At 37.0% G+C, this 23755-nt stretch overlaps 1 protein-coding gene across 12 annotated transcripts in view; it reads right to left on the reverse strand.

Moving 5' to 3' along the window:
* Positions 1-23755, reverse strand: part of LOC126503086 (cytochrome P450 2C25) — a 222092-nt gene that overhangs the window by 133644 nt on the left and 64693 nt on the right. Inside the window, exons 1-8 of one of the 12 annotated variants that reach the window (XM_050144576.1) lie at positions 19247-19451; positions 18038-18200; positions 17417-17566; positions 15748-15858; positions 13961-14121; positions 10109-10285; positions 5667-5808; positions 2746-2933 (exon numbers count right to left, since the gene is read on the reverse strand). The exons of 6 other annotated variants lie outside the window; for them this stretch is intronic. In XM_050144576.1, the coding sequence (XP_050000533.1) occupies positions 2746-2933; positions 5667-5808; positions 10109-10285; positions 13961-14121; positions 15748-15858; positions 17417-17566; positions 18038-18200; positions 19247-19414 (1260 nt within the window). In that variant the 5' untranslated portion in view covers positions 19415-19451. Of the gene's footprint in view, positions 1-2745; positions 2934-5666; positions 5809-10108; positions 10286-13960; positions 14122-15747; positions 15859-17416; positions 17567-18037; positions 18201-19246; positions 19452-23755 lie in introns of those variants that run through there. 5 more of the 12 variants (XM_050144575.1, XM_050144662.1, XM_050144648.1 and 2 more) reach the window with 5 other exon arrangements.

The following is a 23755-nucleotide window of genomic DNA, read 5'->3' on the forward strand; positions in this document are numbered from 1 at the left end:
CCTTCCTAGACCAGGATGGAGCAGGGAGGACTTTGGACTTTCCACAGGGCAGGGAACCCTGACTGCCCTTCAGACTGGAGAGGGAGGGGGAGAGGAGTGGAGGAGGGGGAAAGGAGAGGGAGGAGGCGGGGAAAGGGAGACGCAGAGGGAAATGGGAGGATGGGAGGAGGCGGAAATTTTTTTTTCAATAAAAAATTATATTAAAAAAAAGAAGATTTAGAAAGACAAATACCACTCCTTTTCTCTCACTTGCAGAATCTATCTTTGTGTTTATATATTATAAGAAAGAAAATGCAGTGCTATGTGCAGAAGTATATGTGTTCAATCTTGTACATAATCTGTCTATGTGAATGTACAAACATAAATATAGAAATGCATAGATATGCATAAATATATATGTGTTGTGTCAGAAATGCAAGACGAGGACTATTTGGGAGAAAAAAGAGGAATGGAGTGGGAAGGAGAAGGAGACAATAACATAAAACAAAGTATGATGAAAGTAAGATGATCTGGTGACAGCTAAATCAATAAAACTTCTGAAGACACAGAAATTGCTGGGAACTGGTGCAGGCAAGTTCTCTTTAACTAGTAGAAAAAATAACCTCATATCATTTCAAACTTTCTAGGAATGTGGTCTACAAATCTTTTTCAAGGCTGCCAACACATATTAGAAAGCAGTTTATCTAAATATGTCTAAACTTTTAAAACTAAAAAGACCATTAATGATATGTGTAAATTATGTGAAAATTAAGTTCTAGTATCTACAAGCATTGAACATAGTATGTTCATAATCATTTGTTTACATGTTAACTGTGACTGCTTTTCTACTGTAATGAGAGCTTCTGAAGGGGCAGCAAAATCTTCTTGGCCTAGAAAGGCTGAAATCTGCCAGAACAATTATGGCAAAGAACATTGGTTCCTTCTTATCCTATTTGTTTTGATGAGATCAGTAGCTCTATTCTCATCTAAGAAATCATTATCCTATTTCTCAGAATGTACAATCAACTCGGTTGTTTCATAAAGTACAAGAATAGAATATTCTACATCCCAAAGAAACCTGTCATGTCATGAACCTGAAGGAGAGTGATGATGGAGTATAAGTTTAGCTGGTACAACACTCACTTCTAGCTAAGCTTTAAGCCCAAGGAAGATATGAGCAAATGTGCCATTTACTATTTTGACCTTTGTTATACTTATTATTTAGTTAGGTCTAAGTATGTAAACTTAACCAAATTCTGTACGTTAACCACAGACCTCAGCAGTCTTACCTTGAGAATGTCCCTTAGCCAAACAGATAAACTAACTCATATACTAAGTCTGTTATCATACAGAAAACCTACTGCCAAATGGAGAATTAAGTTCTATCATCAGCACATGATGTTAGTAACTGGAACCTTAACAGTATCATTTTGAGCCATTCCACCCTCCCTCAAAAAAGAAGAATCCCAGTAGAGACCAATGTCATGCTTTATGAATAAAATTATTCCAATAAAATTCTACATTTTTCAGCTGCAATTTGTGATATCTTCAAAATAGCACTAATTCGCCACAGAAGTAAGTACAACATAATGACATCATGAATCAATTTAAACTCCTTTTTAAGGCAAAAGCTTGGTTTTAATATAAAAATAGAATAGAACAAATTTGAGGAAGAAAAACTATGAAGAGAATTTTCTTAAACTAGAAGTCATAAGCAATGTGTAGTGGAGAATTCCATTATAAATGTGTTTATACCATATACAGTCGGTGATCAAAAGTATAGAATACATAAACCATAAAATGGGCATAAAGAACCATTTTGAAAATAATATACAGACTTTTGTGAATAAAATTCATCTCAAAGTGAAAGTCTATGTACCTGGGTCATACTCAAACATAATTGGCTCCACAGTAAAGTATCTCATAAACCATAAAATAAATCAGATCAAAATTTTTCATCTGATCTACACAACTATCAGTGTATCCTAGGACTTCAAAATTGATAAAGAGATATTAAAGTCATTATCCTTCATCCTAATGAGAAATGAGACAAAAAATGTTCATTGCAAACAGTTTTGTTCATCACCATCCTGCAATTCATCACACTGAAGACAAACTAAGAACACAGGAATATGAAAAGTATATAGAAAAGTATTAGCCCACATAACACCTTCAATTTCACATACATCTACAGAAACATTATTAGAAATAATAAAACTCATATGCTCAGATAAGATTAAGACAAACAGAATGATCACATAAATTGATTCTATTGAGCTAATGGAAAGAAAATCAGAATCGGCACTAGAGAGATAATAACAGAAAGATACTCACCATTTAGGAGACCTCGGAAATGTTTACAGACTACATCAATGAAAAGAAACAGGGCAGAGATAAATATCACAAATAAATGATTGAATGACATAACTTTATTGATGAGTTGAAGAATCCAGCATATCAATTCTTTCCAATTTGGAGATTTTTTTTTCTCATAATGATAAAAAGTCAGAAAAGACTTTTGGAAAATTGACAAAATGTGGACCTTCAAACAGAGATGCCTAAACTTTGCCAAACAGCATTTGGAAGAGAGAGCAAATGTGGGAGTGTCATTACCAGTTCTATCTGTACCTGCAGTAGAGCTGCCCCTCTCACCGTGAAGCAGTATAAGCCATCAGCAGCACCAGATAACTCAGATAACACAGGATAACACTGTGAACCTGTGAACATCAAGAGCACAGAGGTGCAGCAGAGAAGAGACAAGCTTACCTTGGGGATGAGGTAGTTCCTGAATTTAATGTCACAGGTCACTGCATGGGGCAGGTTTGTGGGGAGAAGGTTGATGAATCTCTGGACCTCATGAATCATGGCATCTGTATAGGGCATGTGGCTCCTGTCCTGCATGCAGGGGCTGCGGTGTTTGCCAACCACACGGTGAATCTCTTCTTGGACTTTAGCTATTCGGTCACAGTGACAAAGGGGGAAATGGGAGAAAGGTAACATTTTTGGCACAATGTTAGACCATGCACAGCACAATATAGGTGTTACAAAATAAGTGTAAAAGTGCATTTTTCATTCATGGATAAAAGTATTTATACATATATTTATACAGAAATTCTGTGTTGTGGATTTATATCAGTATCCTCTACAGATATTATGATATATCAGGATATTTTTATTATTTAGTAGCTGTAACAGCAAATAAAGCATAAGTAATTAAAAAGATCAAATAAAACAATATAATTCTTCCAAATAATTTAGTCTATGGTAAAGGACATGAAAAGTCAGATACTAAATCTGTACCTAAATACAATATTCTCTTGCAATCATATCCTATTGTATATATATTTACGAATATGTGTGTGTTGCATGTGTCCAATTTGAAAGATTCTTCATGTTTGTTCCCACACTCGAATATTCACACAGAAACTGTATTAATTACAACACTGGCCAACAGCTTAGGTGTATTGCTAGATAGGTTTTACATCTTAAATTAACCCTTTTCTATTAATCTGTATTTCACCTTGAGGTTGTGGCCTACCAGTAAGGTTCAAGCATCTTTCTCCTTCAGTGGTTTATGGCATTTGCCTGACTCTGCCTTCTTTCTTTCTCTATCTCTACTTGGATTTCCTTCCTGCTGTATTTTGACATGTCATAGGCCAAGTAGCCTATTTGGTAATAAAATATATTCTCAGCATACAGAGGGGAAATACAACATCATACTATTTCTTATATTACCACATAACACAACTATTATGACAATCATACATTGGGAAATGAAATTCCGGCTACATCTCATCATCTACATAAACAAATACAAGCTAAACACACCACACATACACTTTTCTCTTTTCCCCTCACTTCATTAACAATAACATATTGGAACCTCATAAAACTAAAAAGTTTCTTCATGGAAAAAACACCATGATTAAAAGTAAATGGTAGGCTATAGAGTGGGAAAATATTTTTAGCAACCACACATTCAATAAAGGGCTAAGATCCAAAATATATAAAGAATTCAAAAAATGAGATATCAAGAAAACAAGTAACCCGGTTAATAAAGGGGTACAGATCTAAGCAAAGAATTCTCAAAGATGAAATTCAAATTGCTGAGAGGAGCTTAGAAAGATGTTCAAAAGCCTTTGTCATCAGGGAAATGCATATCAAAACTGCTTTGAGGTTTCACCTTACAGCCATCAGAATGCTGAAAATCGATTTTTGAAAAAGTGACACCTCAAGACAGCAAAGACATAAGAATCCAGCTGATCTTGAGAATAATTCTGGTGTAGTCTCAATGAGGAAAGTTTATGTGTGACTCAAGTATTTTCCTGAAGGGTGCCATGTTTCTACTCACTCCTGAAAACACCATGAATCTGTGTCTTGGATGGGTGCTTTCAATCCATTGTGTAAATATATGGAAAATATTTTCGATTATATTGGTAAAATTAGGGGCATTGATTTATTCCTTTTTTCTGGATGAGTGACCCCACTGCTCATATACATGGAGCAAGGCAGAGAAAAGGACCTGAGATCTAGAATTTGGGACTCAAACGCTGCCAGCCTCCGCTTTCATTCCTATGCATTGTTCATTCCCTGCCACTCATCAGTGTATCAGGTAAAGAGCTTCTTACCCTCAGTTTCTTGTAAGAATTTTATTTTCCTGGAGAAGTGTGATATGATGAATGGGACTGGGAAAGGAATCTCAGCAATCCAGCATCCTATATTCATCTTTGTTCTCTTCTTAATCTGCTATTGCTTTGGAACCAGAATCTTTACAGGTCTGTAGATACAGAGTCACAGCTTGTGTGTCTTACTACATGCATGTTCAAATAACATTAATGTTTCAACATCATCTTTCCTGTTCTACATTTTTCTTATCCCTCATAATAGTGTTTCAGAAATTTGGTTATTCCTCTTGGCTGCTTGTTTTCATCTTTTCCTATTTAAAAAATATGGTACATGGTTGTGCTTTTATAATGTATTGGGCACAGAAGGGAGAGTGTGTTTTGTATCTGCTGGACCACTGAATCTGTTTTAAAATACAATGCAAAGGAAAACACTATTGGTACATTGTAAAAGATCATTGCTCAACAAAAGTTTAAGGAAACGGACTTCTGAATTGACAAAATTTCTGAATCTACATTTTTCCACATCGATCAAAATATCATTCTAGAGAATCTAAATATTTTGGAACCTTCTTAGAATGCACATTATCCCAGCCAGATTCAATAAAGTCTAGGCTTTTTACTTAGGCTTCAGTGAGGAGAGTTTTCTTTTCTCCATCCCAAAGTTAGATTCATCAGAATGAGAGAAAGAAACTAAAAGATTTTTGTTGACATAAAAACATAACTTGAGAATAAAAGGACATGTATCCACAGGNCCCAAAGTTAGATTCATCAGAATGAGAGAAAGAAACTAAAAGATTTTTGTTGACATAAAAACATAACTTGAGAATAAAAGGACATGTATCCACAGGACAACATATACTGGTCATGCCTATTTCAGTTCAGAAATCTCAGACACTGACCAGAATTGATTGTTTTTCTTAAAGTTTTTTTCTCTTAGTCATGCTGCTTATAACAATGAATGTGAAGGACTGAGACACTTCTGTAATAAAAACAACACACAGGGCACTAGCAGAGTCTTTCCGCATCTTATAGGGACACGGTGGTCACCCCCCGTGTCCTCACCTGTGACATCCGGGTGCTTCAGCAGGAGCAGTAAAGCATATCTCAGGGTTGTGCTTGTTGTCTCTGTCCCAGCAGCAAACAGGTCAAGTACAGTCGTTGCCAGATTTTCAAGTGTAAATTCTGATTGTTGATTGTGGCTTGCCTAAGAATAATTTGATGGAATAATCTGATAAATTCTTTATCAGCACATCTGATAACAATGACTCCACAGTTTCATGCAAATTTATATATTTATTACAGAAAGTGTAAAATTTAAAGTAAAATTCCATAACATTCATTCCCAATGGTTATTCTAGCTGTATGGAAGTTTATTGAGTTGTATAGATTTTTGGGTCTAGTTAATTTGGCATAATGTCTTATTTATGTGCAAAATTTTTAATAGTAAGACTTCAACAAAAATTTATTTTATTTTGTTGCCAACAAAGATAGTTAAATGTAGAGTAGAGAAGAAATTCACAAATAATTTCAAAGACTGTGACAAAGATTTTCATGAGTTTCAATTTTACCCTAAGTTCCCAACTAGCCTAAATCTTGCAATGATGTGATTATCTGAACTTAAATGTATAAAGTTTTGTACTTTAATGCCTTAAAAACATAAATGAAACATTTTATTCATTATGTATTCTGTCCTCTCAAAATCATTCAAAAAGAAGAAGAATATGAGATAGATCTAATCTTGGGATATACCGATTCATACATAAAATTGAAGAACTGTGTTCTTGCTATGATAAAGAACAGTGGAAGACATTTGACTCTAGCTCTGAGCATTCTCTATTAAACTAAGATGGGTCTGTAATAAGATTCTTTGTCCTTGAGGTAAATAAGCCTATTCTATTTCAATGCATTAATAACTAAATTTTTTTAGATTTAAAAAGTAACATATCCTTGCATGTGTTTCCCACAATTCCTACAAACCACCCCATTGAAGAGTTCTAGACTGATTATCTGAGCTATTTTGAGGAACACAGCGGGAAACAAACACAAATGCACAGGTGTTTTCATACGCTGATATTCTTTGGAGATAAGCTCAGAGGGCAAAGCTCTCTCAGGTTTCATGTAGATGCAGTTTTCCATGTGGATGCTGTTCTGTTGCCTGAGGTTTGTGTCCTGCCCAGTTCCCACAACCATTTATCCCCAAAGAAAATCACACAGAGGTCTACATATGTTATAACCTGATTGGCCCTTTAGCTCAGGCTTCATATTAGCTCGTATAACTAATATTAGCCCATTAATCTTATCTATGTTAGCCACATGGCTTGGCACCTTTTTTGGCAGGGCGGGTCACATCTTCCTTCTTCAGTGTCTGGGCAGGACTGGGGAGGAATGGGCTTTATGCTTCTCAGAATTCCCCTGTTCTCATTGTCCCACCTCTATTTAGTGTCTGGTTGTCCAGCCTATACTTTCTGCCTGGCTACTGGCCAATCAGTGTTTATTTAAAGCATAATTGACAGAATACAGAATTGTCCCACACCAAGACCCACCCACATAAGACCCATATCTGTCACTGTTATGTGTCTAAGAATTGGTGGGATCTATTGCTCTAATATACTAGTGGGAAAAGTGTTTAAATAATAGCTAATGACTTACTACTATATTCATAGAACAGAAATCTGACATTTTTGATCAGAAAAACTTCTCCTTGCAAAAGATGTAAATCAATACAGAGACATCCAACTGTTCAATGTACAGAGAATGAAGCATTGTGTCCTGATCACCCCTAAATCATAATATAATCCTCCCCAGAAAGTTTAAGGATCTTTGTGGAAGAGGGGGGAGAAATATAAGAATCTTCTGTGATCAGTAACTTTAAGGAATCAGTGTTTTCTGGACACAAAAGGACAAATGAACATGAGAACTTACAACGACTGTAACAGCCTGCCCCAAAACTGTGTACGCTCCATCAGATAAAAACACAACACAAAGTAGGGATAGAAATTATGAAACCCCAATTCTGACTGATTAGTTCCTGGCAAGAGGGAGTCAATTTCCTACAAATATATGGCTCCTTGTTGCTTGATTGCATGACAGGCCTGAGGTTAGATGAACAACAGAAATTGGACTTAATGCAGCAAAAGTGAAAAAAAGAAATCACAAAGTTTGGTAACAAGAGTTAAGAGGATGGTGAGGAGGGCAATGAAAGTTGAGGAATATGTTCAAATTACATCTCCTGAAATTCTCAAAGAATTAATAAAAATTTTGAAAAAGTAAAACAAATGTATCAAACATAAAATAATTATATAAACATGTTATTGCAGAACTACAGTATTGAAAGCAATGAAGTATTTTCACACAAATCAATATCAATACCAATAAAGCATTGATAGCAAAGAGTTAACTTATACACCTGCAGCCAATATTTTAAAACTGAGTTCCAAGACTAAAGGAAGTCTAAAGGAAGAGTCTTTATCGGATGATGACAGAACAGCAGAATACCTATATGAAAGAAGGATGCTAGAAGCGAAAAAAACCATGGACCAAGGATGGGCCTCATTTCTTATGATTTGTACTCATAAATTACAGAACATAATTTCAAAACCCAGATAAACCAGACTTCATCCAAAACAAAATGCTAATGCATTCTGGACACAACTGAGAATGTACAAATGATAACCTACAGAATGGAAATATGTTTCCATGTTATTTGTGTGGAAAGGTTTCTATCTAGATACATAATTCCATAGCTCCACACATCAAACAGTCCAATGGGCAAAGATATTAGAATAAAAATTCTCTGAAGACATGAAAAGGCAAAACACCACATTAAAAGATGTCCATTTTCAATGTTTGTGAAGGAGATGCAAATCTAATCAGTCTTGAAGTACTACTTCATACTAACTGAAGTGTTGTAAATATTTGTTGTTAATTATTGTTAAGTTTTAAAGTTACAGCTTCTGTCAGCTATTTGGGAAATAGGGGATCTCATAGATATGAAATACCAAATTAATGTGAATTTTTAAGCAGTTTCTCAAAAAAGAAAACCATAAAGCTATTATCATTAGACTCAGAAATCTCAGTCCTGAAGATAAAGTAAAAGGAAATGATGTAAACATATGTTAATATAGAGAGACCTTAGAGAAGCCTCAGGCAGAAATAACACAAATATCCGTCAATGAGGAATAAGTGCATTGTGCTATTAATGAATGAAGATGAAGTTTGCTACAAAAAGGAGGAAGTACTGAAACAAGATGAACTTAGACAAATGTCCAAGATTTCATGCAAGTACGAGAAAACAGAAGTTAAATGCCACATATACTGAGTCAGTTTAGATGATACATTCATTGCATGGAAGTCTGTACCTACAGAAACCACACTAACAACTGCTAAAGATGGTCTGAAGGGAAAGGAGTGATCAGTAGTGGTGTGGTGTGCTTTATCATAGTAAGGGATTGCTTTCCAACGAAAAGGAGCCAGAAGTTGCAAGTGCTTTGTAACCACATACGGTACCAACGTAATGTAAGTGAAACATGGCTACTACAATCCTGAGATACCACTTCACACTCAGTGGACTAATTCTGTAAGCTATATCTTACAAACTAGCCAGGCAGTGATGGTGCATGCTTTTAATCTCAGCACTTGTGAAGCAGAGACAGACTAATCTCAGTGAGTTTGAGGTCAGCCTGGCCTACAAATCAAGTTCTAGGATAGCCAGGACTGTTACACAGAGAAACCCTATCTCTAAAAGTCAGATAAAAAACAAGAAATAGGAAAAATAGTCTAGCAAAAAACCCGCAACATCGGGTCACTCAGATGCCAGGTTATTAAGTATTACGACACATAAGACCAGTGGAGTAGAATCAATGCCCACAACCAATCCCAATAATCTAGACTCAACTGGATTTTTCAGTTCCAAGAAAATTCCATGGAAAATTATCTTTTCAATAAACTAAACAATGCCAATGCAGTTCATGCCATCAGGATACCTAATAGATACCAATCCTTACCCCCTTTTTGTGAAAATTAACTTGAACTGTACTCGAAACTTCATTCTTCCATACACACTCTCTTCCCACCACATATCTCCCTTATATCACTCAGTCCTTCTGAAACTAACTCCTGTAGCTGTCCTTTTAAAATAACAACATATCCAAATTTATTTTAACTCACTGGACATGCAGGAATTCTAGCCACACAACCACATTATGGTGCCACTATTCACACTGCCACGATAGTTGGCTATTTTCTACTTGATTAGAATTTTTCCCATATTACCTGCCCTTTGTATTGCTGTTCTCAGCTACAATTTTTAAAGAACAGAGACAATGTGTTATAGTTAACAAATTTCCTTTATATTATCAGTATCCATGTGGTGCATCTCAACACATAATAAATACTAAAACTGTTTTTCAAATGATACTGACTTGAACCATCTCTAACAAACATTTCAGTGTTCAACAAACCACAACACGCTCAGACAATAAAATAAATTTATATAAATACTTTACCTGCTTTAGTTTAATCAAGTAATAATCAATGAAGTCCCGAGGGTTCGCAACATTCAATGATTCCTGATGCTCTTTTATTCTTTCCAAAAGGTAACTTCTGATATACTCAGCATTTTTTAATGCTGTGTTATGACTTCCTGGACAATAGTCAATTAGTGAAGGGAAATTATTGCAGACCTACAAAATCAGAGAGAGAAATATTTTGTTGAGATTAATTGTTTTACTTTTAGTCATGTATGTGTTCTGTATATGGTATGTATACATACATACATGTGTGTGCCATGTATGTGTGGGTACATTGGAGGCCAAAAATATCAGATCACCTGAAGCTAGTGGTTTTGGACCATCTAACATGGGTGCTGAAAATTGGACTTAGGTCCTTTGGAAGATCAGCACACACTGACCTATTCCTCCAGTCCTTGCCAAAGAACTTTTTAAATGAGGAAATACATATATCCATAATATATTGCAAGACAAAAATGAATTTATAGATTCAGAAATGAAGGAAAAATAGCGATCAACAAAAGGAAGAGGTGTTTTATTTCATACATATAGCAATTCTCTGTGGTAGTAGGAAGAACTGGCGTGGGAGGGAATTCCTGCCCTATTGATGAAAGATCATGATCAAGTTTCAATATTCATGAATCCTTCTTTAATATAATGATTATTTGTGAAAACTGACTGATGGCTCATACCATTTATTCTCTAAAGTCTGAAGTATGACATGATGCAAATCATTGTTATTTACACTTTTTAGATGATGGCTGTAGTGAAATGAGTTGGGCAACTTGATTTATATCGTAATGTAGCAATGCATATTTAACTCTTATAAACTAGACTATGACATGGAATAAATCATTAGAAGTGGGTGGAACTCCAAGAGAGTTTGAAAGCAAAAGTGTGGCATAGACTTTCCGGGTTTCTCTATGATCACAGGTATTCTTTCTTTACTTGCTTTTTATTTACTTTTGTGTCCCTCACACTATGCATCCCCATCCCATTCACCTTCATAACCCCACGCATCCACCCTCAGTCCTTAAACTCCTCCCCACAAAATAAAATGGAATAAAATTTAAGAGTAAAAAGAAAAGAAAAAAATTTTATCATGGAAGCTGTATTGTGACTGAGTCAGGCAGTACACCCTTTTATCCATTTATCATTGTTTCGCAAGCATTCATTGCGAAGAGTCATTGACTGCCTCGGGGTCTCTGCTTTCTGCTACACTATCAATACAGGGCCCTTACTGGGAATCTTAGATATCCTGTCACTACCCTGCATCATGAAGACCCCGAAGCCTTAGATCTGCAGGACCGGCTCCTCCCCATGTTCCAACAGATCACAGGTGGGGTAGATGTTGAGGGGCATCAACTCATAACCCTAGATCTTGGCCTAAGTATTTGCACTGTCGGCCAATTATTCAACTCTCCCCCTCTACTCACAATGATGAGCTCTCTGACATAGCTCTGGCTAGTTCACTCTGTAGAAGGAGCTGCGGGCTGCGTTCCTGCCCAGCTCCTGCACAGCTAGGTTTATACCCGAAATAACAACACTGAAATTGTATTCTTTTAAACACTGCCTGGCCCATCATCTCTAGCCTTTTACTTGCTAACTCTCACATTTTGACTAACCCATTTCTAATAATCTGTGTAGCACCATGAAGTGGTGGCTTACAAGGAAAGATTCAGCATGTCTAACCTGGCAGCTGGCTCCATAACGGCTGGCTCACTGCCTTCTTTCTCCCAGCATTCTGTTCTGTCTACTCTGCCTAGCTAAGCTGCTGTTATATCAAAAGCCAAGGCAGTTTCTTTATCAACCAATGAAAGTAATACATAGACAAATGACCCTCCTCCATTACCACTCTTTATAATAAGGAGCAGCTTTCCTACCCTCAGAGTTGGCTCTCACATACCTACATCATCAGGGCAAGATCGACTGTATTACCCAAGCTGCCTGCAGGGGCCACTCTTCCAAGAGCTGCAGCTGATAAAGGGCTGGGATAACTCTCCTAATATTATGAGAATAGGATCATCCCTGCAACCTGCCACAAGTTACAAGTGAGGGTAAGCAATCTTTCCTACACCCATACCATAAGAAGATGAAAGGAGGGACCAGATCTCACATACTCACATTATCTAGGTTAGTTCACCTGCAGCCCAGCACCCTAATCAATAGGTTCAGAGTAGTAAAACTCTGCTTTACTACCTATGGAGGTGCAGGATCAGCTTTCTAAGGCATTGAATCTGGTAAGGAGCTCCCTCATACACCACAGGTAGCAGTGGCAAAAGGAGGAGGACATTTTTCCCTAGACCTTACAACCACATGGCAGATTAGTGGGTGTTGCCAGCTATTCCACTCTCACGACCTCAGGGCCAGCTCATCTGTGGTTCACTCGCCTGTGCTGCCCAGGCTAGGAGCAGGGCAATGAGTGCTACAGCTGGTAAGGGGAGGGCCAGCCCATTCATGTGAATCCGGCAGTGAGAGGCTAATGATAAAGGAGACATCTCTCCTCCAACCATACCACCCCAAGACAGATGAGTAGTGATTCTCCCACACTCGGAACTTCAGGAATGACTCGCCTATACCCCTGTAAACAATGTCATCTCTACTGTGTTGATCAAGCAATGTCCTGGCTCTAGTGTCTTGAGTTTTGCAGCTGGTGGAGACAAAGAAAACTCTCCCAATCTTATGACATCCTGGACAGCTCTCCCATCTGCCAGAGTCAGTGGGCAGCATCTCTCCCCGATCCATGATACCACAGGGCAGAAGAGGGGCAGTTAATGTCAGATCCACCAAGCTCAACTTTGTATGCCTGGCTCACCCATGCCCCTGTCAACAGGACCTGATCCACTGTGCTGGCACGAGGGGAAACAGGATCCATTCTCCCTAGTGTTTTGGTGAGTGACAGCATCAACCCTGTACAGCTCTTTCCTCTTTGCCTAAGGTGGTTTCAGGAGCTGTGGACATCAACACAGATCAAGGCTGCAGCAGATCTATGTACCCAGACATGAACTCTGGCAGCAGCCATGCTTCAGCGAACACCCAAGTTTAGCCCTGGTTAGCAACCAAGTAGCCCACCTCAACCCACTCCTCACTATTTACCTCTTCAAATGTGCCTCTCTCCACAATACATGAACTGTTTTTCTGTCTCTCCCATACCACACCATACATTTGCTCACCATAGTAGTGCCTGACTGCCTGGTTCCTTGATTTACTGGGCAGCCTGGATCACAGCCATTCTCGTGGAGAGTTCAGGAGATGCCACTTCAGTCTAGGACAACTCTGAGATGTATGTGGATTGTGGGCCACACAGCATTAAACCACTCATCTTCTCATTTCTACATGTCTATTTGTTAACTAGGATTCCAGCAGACATATCAAACCACTGAAACTACTCAGTGTTTCTTGGCAGATTTCATTGCCATAAATATTCTTTTGCCTTTAAGGAACTAGTCGTTCTAAACTAAAATATTCCTGCCTAGTAATATGATAAAAAAAATGTGTTTAATGGCCAAAAAGATAAGAATTATGCATAGAAGAATGTCCTGTGAACACCTGGCCAAACTTCCAGATGTGAATGCAATACTTTATACAAAGAATTCTCTGAATATCAAGTGGAAAACCAAGAGATACGAAACTTGTAGCCTTGAACCAATCTGAAAACTGCTTTTCAGTTTTGCTATTTGTATAACAAAGGATTTAGACCTGCCTTCCTGATATTCTCTACATAATGCGTTAATCAGAGCTGTGTTGTCTAGCCACCCCACTTCTCAGTACATATTAAATTTGATCTTTGAGAATGAAAGAATGAAAGAACAAAAATATGTTTTCAGGAGGAAAAGATCTTGACTTCACCTGCATCCAGGGGGAGCTTATAATCTTGACATTCTCATTTAATTTTTCCATCAAGTTAAGAAAATTCTGATCTTTATAATCAAAACGATTCTGGAAAACAGTGGAGCAGATGACATTGCAGGGAGCACAGCTCAAGATGAACGTGGGGTCACAGGGTGAACCTGAACAAACAATTGGAAAAAACATACCATTAAAATGGACAAAGAGAATTTTTTTGGTTTTGTTAACAGGTTAAAAAGTCATTAGAAGTTGTAAACCATATCCTATCTACAATTTTCCTACCAGCTATGCATTCATTATATTGGAATCAATGTATCATTTTAATCTTAAATTTGAGGTGGCCTCATCCTCAGTAGTTGAAGAAGAACAGACCATATCTGATACAGCAATTTTTACACTTTAAACTAACTGGTACTTGAAAGAAAACAAAAGGTTTTTAAACTTGAAATTTCTAGTATTTGGAAAAGAATTGTTTCTTACTGGAATACCCAATGACCCTGTAACACTCAGATGAAAATAGAAAAGTGTACACCTGGAAGAACTCAGCCACAATGAGTAAACCAAAGAAGCAAGTATTGATCCAAGGAAAGAGGAAACTCGCTGCAGGTGAGTTCTGGTATTAGAAGAAGAGATGTGGGAAGAAATCTTCCTTGTGTAATTTCAAGAACAGCCCCTTCCATGTGGATTTGTTTGCATTACTAAATAAAGTGAAAACTTTCTTATTACAGTTAAATTCCAAGAGGGAAAACAATATGAGGGCAGTAATAGAAACTTTCCTTTTCTCATTTCATTATTGAAAACAATGCATTTTCTCTAGAGGAAGTAAACGTAGTACTTGAGAAGACACAAAATATAAGAAAGTCAGTGCTAGATAGAGAGCTGTGCATTCAAAGTAATTTCTGCTGTTTTAGAGACCAAAGTTCAGTTCTGAGCAGCCTCCCAGTGGCTCATAACTTTCTGTAACCCCAGTTTCAGGGGAATAGGATACAATTTTCTTACTTCTGTGCCACCAGGTACACAAGTGGTGCACACATGTATATGCAGGCAAACATTTATACACATAAAGTAAAAATAAACAATCTTTTTAGTTAAAACAAAGAGTCCCATGGGAGGATTCAATCAAAAAAATGGGAGTGGGGTGACCAGAAAGGTGAGGGTAGGAAGGTGTGTTCGAAACACATGTTACACTTCTATGAAATACCTATATGAAGCACACAGTATATACAGCATTAGCAACAATAATGTTTATTTTTTAAAAGATGTAAATGATGATTATGTTCAAACTCTACACAGCATATTTGAGAAACAGTGTAGTTTCTAGATTTGTAAACATCTCACAAAATCATCATTATTAAATTGCTATGTTGATCTAATGCTTAAAATTTGAAAAATCATGATGAAATTTCTTTTTTATACTTATTTTTATTTGTGTTCATGAATTCACAAGTGTGTGTGTATGTTTGTGCGTGTGTGTGTGTCTGTGTGTTATATCTGTGGAGTCTAGGAGAGCATGTCAGATCTCATGGAACTGCCTTACACTGGCACTTGGAACCCATTGCTGCTTCTTTGAAGGAGCATTTTCTCTCAAGTGATAAACCGTCTCTTCAGCTCTCAGAAAAGTTTCTTCTGATGTTTTTTCTATAATGAATTGACTTTGAAAAATGATAAACACACTTTACTGGTGTGGAAGAATTGTCTGTATTCTGTCAATCATGTTTTAAATAAACATTGATTGGCCAGGCAGGAAATATAGGCAGTAAAACCATTGGGCAAGAAACTCCTCTCACCTGAACTGTTAAACTGGAAATACAGGACCAGCAGAGAAATACATGCTAAACTTGATAAAGGTGAGATGGTACTTCGGTGTTCCTGATTCATGAAATTCTCTACTAGACATTCTAGAGGATACAAAAATAAAAGTGACTGGCAAACTGCCAATATAGGCACAACTGTCTCTGAAATTTCCTGCTTCATGGAAAAGTCTGCTGGATACTATGGGGCTGTAGGCTGAAGATGGATGCCCCAATGATACAGAAGAAGTTTGGGTGACTGTCCAGACAGCAAAATATCTCTGTTATTTCTAGAGATTTGGAAGTTGTTTACAATGAACTTTTTGTTTACTTAGGTAATATCATATCCTTCTGTATGGATATGATGTCTTTGATGGAGTTGAAGAATTTAGAGTTATAGTTTTTCTAAGTTATGATAAAAGATAAGGTAGATATAAATGTTGTAACTGTAATTCTTACTTGATACCTGTTTTGTTATATATAATTTTACTATGTTAAAACCTTCCTTTTTATTTAAACAGAAAAGGGGAAGTGGTGTGGGAATTCCTTCTGTCTGTGTGTTGCTCTTATTGGTTAAGAATAAAGAATTGCTTTGGGCCTATGGCAAGGGAAAAACAGAACTAGTCAGGAAAACCTAGGCTGTATGCTGGAAGAAAGAAGGACATAGTCAAAGGGATGCCATGGAATCATTACCAGAATCAGACATGCCAAAACTTTGCTGGTAAGCCACTGCCACAAGATGATACACAGATTAAGAGAGATGGAATAAATTAGGATGTAAGAGTTAGTCAATAAGAAGCTAAAGCTAATGGGCTAAGCAGTTATTTAAATATTATGGTTTCTGTGTGATTATTTCAGGTGTAAGCTAGCCAGGTGGCCAGGAAGACTACTTTCCTTCTAGGAAGGTAGCAGAATAAGTGGCCAACCTCCCCCAACAAAGGTACAAAGAGTTTTAGAAGTGTTTCATCATTTTTCTATTTTACAAAATAATTTGAGGAGTATAGGTGATGGCTCCTTCTTAATAAATTTTTTTCTTACAAAAAATCTTATATGTAAAGCTTGAATCATGTCAGGTGCATAATAACTAAAGAGACAACACCAAGTAGGGTAGATAGAAAACTGGGGTGTATCTCAGTAGAGTGGGTGGGTGAAAATGATGAAAACACATTGTATAAAATTCTTAATGTAGCAAACAACTTTTAAAAAAAGACAATACAATTTTAAGATCATGCTATAGTAGAAAAATAATTGATAAAAATTCTATTACACTAGGCTAAGAAATGACACTGTAAATTACATCAGTGTTACCTAGGACTGTAAACATTGGCCTAGAAGAATCCCTGTACTGCTCTGTTAATTTCCTCAAACTTCTGTAATTCAAGAAAATGAAAACAAATATCCTCTGATTGGGCTATGCCACTGTTATAAATCTCAATTATTATGTGGTGAAATGATCCACAAAGACAAAGTACACTTGTGCTAATGGAAATGAACAATTATTCAAATCAAAACAAAATTATCATGAAACCTATATTCATTGTTTCTGATTTAAAAAGATAATTTTAGAATGGGTGTTATCAACATCACATACAAACACACACACACACACACACACACACACACACACACACACCTTGACTATGCAAATGCTTAAATCCGCACTTACCATTGGTTTTCCTCAGTTCCTCCACAAGGCACTGTGCTTCCTCTTGAACACGGTCCTCAAGGTTTCTTTTGCCCATGCCCAAATTACGCAGAGTTGTGAGAGTGAAGCGCCTTATCTCTTTCCATCTGTTTCCATTGCTAAAAACAATGCCTAAAGAAATGGAAAGACAGGGTCTCTCCCTACTGCTTGCACTGGAATTCAGAAATATATTCTCTTTAGAGGGATACCGTGCTCAGCCTACATACAGTGGAGAGGGCCTTGGTCCTGCCTCAAAGCAATGTGCTAGACTTTGTTGACTCCCCATGGGAAGCCTTACATTCTCTGAGGAGTGGATGGGAGTGTGCTGGAGAGGAAGTTGGAAGGAGTAGGAAGAAGGAAGGAAGTGGGAACTGTGATTGGTATGTACAATGAAAAAAGATAGTTTTTAAAAAAAATAAAATTTCAGAAATAAAGAAATGGTAAAGCACTAGAAAAATATTCTAGGGACAAACGAGAGATCTGATGGGTGGAAACCACAGAGAGGTCCAACCTGTGCCTAAGGAAGAGGTCCCACCCCTCCTTTCAGTCTTCACTTTCAACAGAAACACTGCACCCCTCATATGAACATGCATAGTTGCTTACCAAGGCCCTTATTAATTTTTTCAAATATTGGGAAGCTTCCTCTGCCAGCAAACTCCTCCCCATGATCAATCAGAGCCTCCTTCACTGCTTCATACCCATGTAACACCACAGTGGGCTGCATGCCCAAGTACAGAGTGAACACAGGGCCATAGACTTTTGAGAACTGAAAATAGGAAAGAAAAATGTAAATACTAGCAAAAAAGGGTCATTTTAATTTTCATGGTGTCAACTTCATTCCCTCTGATATTATCCCTCATTGTATTTTAATAATATTTAGTTAGGCGAATCTCAGTTTCAAATGGTTCTGAAGCCTATTCATATAACATTATGGTGAGTGAATATCAGTTATTGATCACCTACAGAGAAACATATAACAGCTTCTTACACAATAATTACCATGAATTTCCATGCCAAAACATTCAGCAGGACGCTGAACTCTAGAATTCCATATAGTACACACACACATGTCTGCTGACTGCCCCCTCTGTTTCAGCGCCTGCCCACCCAAACCACCATCAAGCCTCCCATCTTTCCCACCATGTCCCAGTTCCCCAACTCAGGCAGAAACACCCTGTTTGAACAGAGGCCACTCCACTATGACGTACAGAAGTCCAGCCTACAGGTGTGGAGACTCTTTCCTCAACCACAGGCCACTGCAGTCAGAAGACCAGAGAAGAAACAAAAACCAAGAAACAAAACATACATACTACTAAACTCAACTACTATATTTATAGATTTAATGCTATACATCAGATATCTGATGCCATATTTACAGGTTTAGAAAAAGAGCAAAGGACATCATATGGTACTTAAGAAGACCAAGAATAGTCAAGGCCCTCCTAAGGAGTAAAAATGCTGTTTGAGATATAACGATAACTGACACCAAATTATATTATAGAGTTATGTGATAGAAACTGTCTGGTACTCACAAAAACGAGGCAAATAGACCAATGGAATAGACAAAATGATGCAGCAATGTAAGGCCCACTTTTGAAAGGTAAATTTGTAAGTCACCATGAATGATTCTATTGAGGAACAAGATTAGATATACTTGGCCAGCTATAAAAGTCATAAGGTGCACAATGCTTTGCAAGAATTTTGACTTTGTGATTATTTATAGCAATATTGCCTCAAATACTAGATTTTCATCTAAAGCAACTGTCAGCTTATTCTTTATCAAGGTGCTGGAGGAGCACAAAGAATACTTACATTGGTCAAGCATTGGCTGACGTTCTTCACATCTATTTGGAAGAAATTACCAAAAACTGGGAGAGGAGCGGGGCCAGGAGGGAGCTTCGCTCTCTCAGAGCTCTGTCTCCAGAGTGAGAGGAGAAGCAGACAGCAGAGGCTGAGCACCAGGACCACAACTGCATCCATGGAGATCCTTCTGCTTGGCACAGCTGTGCTCAGCCAGCATGGAGCTTTTATAACACTACAGAGTAAATCAACATGTCCTTCTTTGGAACATCACTGACTAGCCAATACGATAACCTTTAACCTCTCTTTCTCTCTCTCTCTCTCTCTCTCTCTCTCTCTCTCTCTCTCATAGACTTTGTCCTTCTGATAGAAATAAAAATAATATGTTTGTTACCCTTGTCCTTCTTTACAGAGTATCCATTTGAATTTCGGGTTAACAGTACAGATTACTGTCCTCATAGTGCTAATAAAAATCTTAAAAACATTTATAATGAGCGACTATTTTCGAAAAACATACATGAATTTTGAAATGGAAGAAAACACTTCAACATTTACATTCTCAGGTTAGTGACCAGATAGGAATTTAACATTATGGATAGTTTGCATATTCTATGAAATATATTTATTTGTCAACATAGTTTTTCTGTGTAGCTTAGGTTGCCCTCAAAATGACATTTCTTTTGCTATATTTTTTCAATGGCTAGAAATATATTTGTGCACCATCATGGTCATGTGTCTTTAAAATATTTCTTTCCTATATTAAACATTTGGACATATTTCATTAAGCAATATAAGTCTATAGCTCCTCATTTTACTCTTTGGTCATTTATAAAACTAAGATAACAAAACGTAGCTATTAAACACACATCCTGAATCAGAAGATATATATTAAGCTTTTTAGCTGGGGAAAGTTGTTTGTTTTTCAGTGTTGTGTAGTCCAACCATGAAAGATCTTTTTTTCCCCTAAAGGTAATGGGAAATAAAGAACTGCCAGTGTCTCACAGCTCAGAGTTGGAAGAATTTAGAAATCAAACTGACTATCTAGTGGATTTACTTACTCCCCTGGCTTTACAATAGTTTCCTTAGGAAAGGTATGAGAAGTCTCTTCATACTACCAATGCAGATGTAAAACTATGTGAGCAGAATAGACTCTAGACAGTAACAATATTTGATATGACCTAAAACTCCCCATTAAGTGGGTGCCAAGTATTCAAGTATTCAACTGTGAGCCCAAAGGGAGCATTTCTAACTTAACCCACACTTCTTGTATTTTCGTCCCCTTCCCTATTCAAAAGCATGTAGTTTAATTATAGTCATCATAATTTCTTGACTGTGGACTACAACACTATACTGATCATAATCACTAGCATTCCCAGTAAACGTGAATCTAGTTAATTATTATGTCATCATTGTTTCTACACAGAAGTCAGAAGAGTCTGATCAGGTTTTGTAATCTTGCTCAAAGATTACAAAAATGGCTTCAAAGGGAGCTAATATAAACTTCAATAACCCAAATTCATGGTTATGCTCATTATTTTCAATGAAATAAGCAGCAATTATTTACCCAAATCATATTGCTCTAAAATCCCAAAGAATAGATTTGGATAAAACAGTCTTAGCAGAGCTCCTTTCATTCCCAGAGTGACACTTGTTCTGGCACATTTGTAAGTCAGCAGGATGCTTTGGAGAAACTTTTACTTTTATAAAAATATATGAATTCTTAAAGAGAGATTGGCCTCTGTTTTCAACAGATCTACATTTTTATTTGCTTTTTAAGAAAAGAGTTGTTGGTGATACATGAAGTATAACCAATTACTGTAACTCAAGCAAAGATGAACTGACTCTGGGGAAAACATTTTATTGACCCTTCATTACATTTTTGTTTGTCAGCTTGTCTGTTTTTTATCAACATCATGTAACATAATTAATAAATACTCATAGACAGATATTGGGGTTCAACCTGAAGGTAAGAAAAGCAAAACAACCAGCCACTGACTCTTACGTCTTCCTCAGTATAAAATGGTGATCCTGCCTTCAGGTTTCTCAGAATCTGTCTGAGAGACGTCTCCTCCCATGTTGTACTTTTTTCTAGGGCTGGGATTAATGGTGTACAAAACTACTGCCAGATTTCTATACCAAAATAATGTGACTACTGGGATCAATGGTATGAGTCACCACTGCTAGATCTATAAGGCTGACCATTAGGGCTGTTTTACTCTCTGTTCCTCAGGCAAGCTTTATTTATCAAAATACAAATGAAATATCACTACAACATCACATAATTTTTAAAATATTTACCCATTTTTATAAAAAATTACTAATGCATATTCATCACACAATTGGATAGATTTTTTATTGTCATTTTTGTTCAAGTATATCATGACTATGACATCAAAAATACCCTTTCTTTACCATGTTGTTTCCTCCTCATTCTGACTTCCAGTCATCTTTGTCTTCTGAAACAGTCTCTCTTTCATGTTTGAAAAAGTAGTTCTCACTCAAAAGAATAAAAAGAAATAGTTTATTTTGAAACAAAGTATGATGGACCACAGCTTAAAAAAAACTGGAATAATGTTTTCTGCCAATATCTTGTTCCAACATGGGAACAATTTCAAAGAAAACCATAAATGGAGACCTTTGTCAAATTTACCAATGGAAGCATTAGGTAAGGTGATTATAAAATATGGAGAAATCTCAGGTACAGGCTTCCAATATCTTCTAAAATTCTTAGTATTTTAGTTGGTAAAAGTCAGGAACTATATATATATATACATTTAAAAAGATTACCTCATAATCACATAAAGATTTGGGAGGAATATTGCTGCAATGGAAGCAGAGATGGCCTCCAGTCATTTAGTTCTACACTTGTACCATTCTAGCCTCTTCACCACATGAAGTTCTTATTTTTTCTTAAAACATAAAAACATTTATTAAACAAACCTGGACTCAATATTATTATTTTATCAATTAGACAGCAGAAAATCTTTGGCTAGGGCAAATGTATGGAGATATAAACAAAAATCACAGTGATTATTTTAATTATGCAACTGGATTAGAAAATAAGAAAAGAAAAACTGGCTTTCTCATTCCACACGATAATTTCAAATGAGCCAGCAGGTGCTCAGCAGCGGGGACAGGGCATCTGCATAGTGTATATGGCTCCTGTGAACACAGGAAGTCTTATAGTGAGCTCCCCCACTCTGAGAAGAACTAAGGTCACCAGAGGGGTTTGAGCCTGACCTCTGAGGACCAGGAGGACCACAAAGTCTCCAGCTCACTTCCCCTAAGCCACATAGGTAATGACGTATATTACATGCCAAGCCGAGCATCTACCTGTCACCCTAAAATGACAGTGTGTAAAGATTTGCAAAGCTGTGAGGTTTGCAAGGCAGTTCTAAACAGTCAGTCAGCCTTCATGTTTACCTCCTCTTTCAAGGAAGTAACATCCACAAGCAAAATCCTCTAGAACATTACGTTTTTGACATGGTGGGATCTGACAACTAAAATAAAGAAAATGGTTGTATTGCCAGTATCTTAAGTATCTACCTTGTTTTAACACATAAAATATTGAATTCAACATTTTAAACATGAAACGAAGAGGTAAGAGTAGAAGGAATTCAGAGATTTGTTCAAATATTTCATAGGTATGTTCTGAAATCAGTGTGTTTTCAAGTTTGTAATTAATATTTTTATCATTTTATGAATCTGTGCTACTCTAGTTGACTGTTCTTGTGACTTATTCAGACAACTTTTCAAAGAGTGAATAATAATGTTCTCCAGTGTTCATATTTGTACAGACACAATATTCAATTAGGTGTTCTTAGACCAAGTTCAAGAACTAAGAAAGCCAACTGAGAATCTATAATGCCCAGCCTAGGTAAAATAGAAAGAAAAGTTATACTGAAGAATTTAGGAATCAAGGCATGTCTCTGTCGCATCTACTTCCCTAGTTTAGCCAGGAGCAGTGGATACATTTGGAAGGGAAAAGTCATTGCCTTGAACTCTAACCAGTTGTGATAACACTTCATTGCCCCATTCCCTTTGTGTATCTGCATATTGACCTTCTGGAACAACATGAACTGTCACCACCACCCTCCCCAACTCCCTGTGACCTGAAGAGAGAGTAAATCTGCACCTGGTGGTTGGAGCTAGCAGAGAATCTTGCACTGGTTTCAGTGTTTGCTGCAATTCAGTGAGATATGACAGGCAGAGACTGATATCCCTGTGCTAAGATCAGAGCTTACAGATGGAGCCTCTAGAGCTGCCTTAGAATCATGTGGGAACCTGTGCAGTCATAGGACAGACATATCTTACATCACTGGCTGTAGTTTGTTGTTTTACTCTTTGGGCTCTTTTGTGGGGGTGCCACCCAGCTCCTAAATAAATCAGATGGAGCGTTATACTTAGGTATAAATGTCCAGCTTTAGCTTGGCATGTTTCCTACCAGCTTTTCTTAACTTATATTATCCTGTTTTCCTTTTGCCTGTTGTATTTCCCTGTTCTCTTCTTTAAATCTTACTT

Source organism: Alexandromys fortis, unplaced genomic scaffold, assembly GCF_014885135.2.
Source record: "Alexandromys fortis isolate MF-2015 unplaced genomic scaffold, M_Fortis_MF-2015_v1.1 scaffold_16, whole genome shotgun sequence".
Lineage (NCBI taxonomy): Eukaryota > Metazoa > Chordata > Mammalia > Rodentia > Cricetidae > Alexandromys > Alexandromys fortis.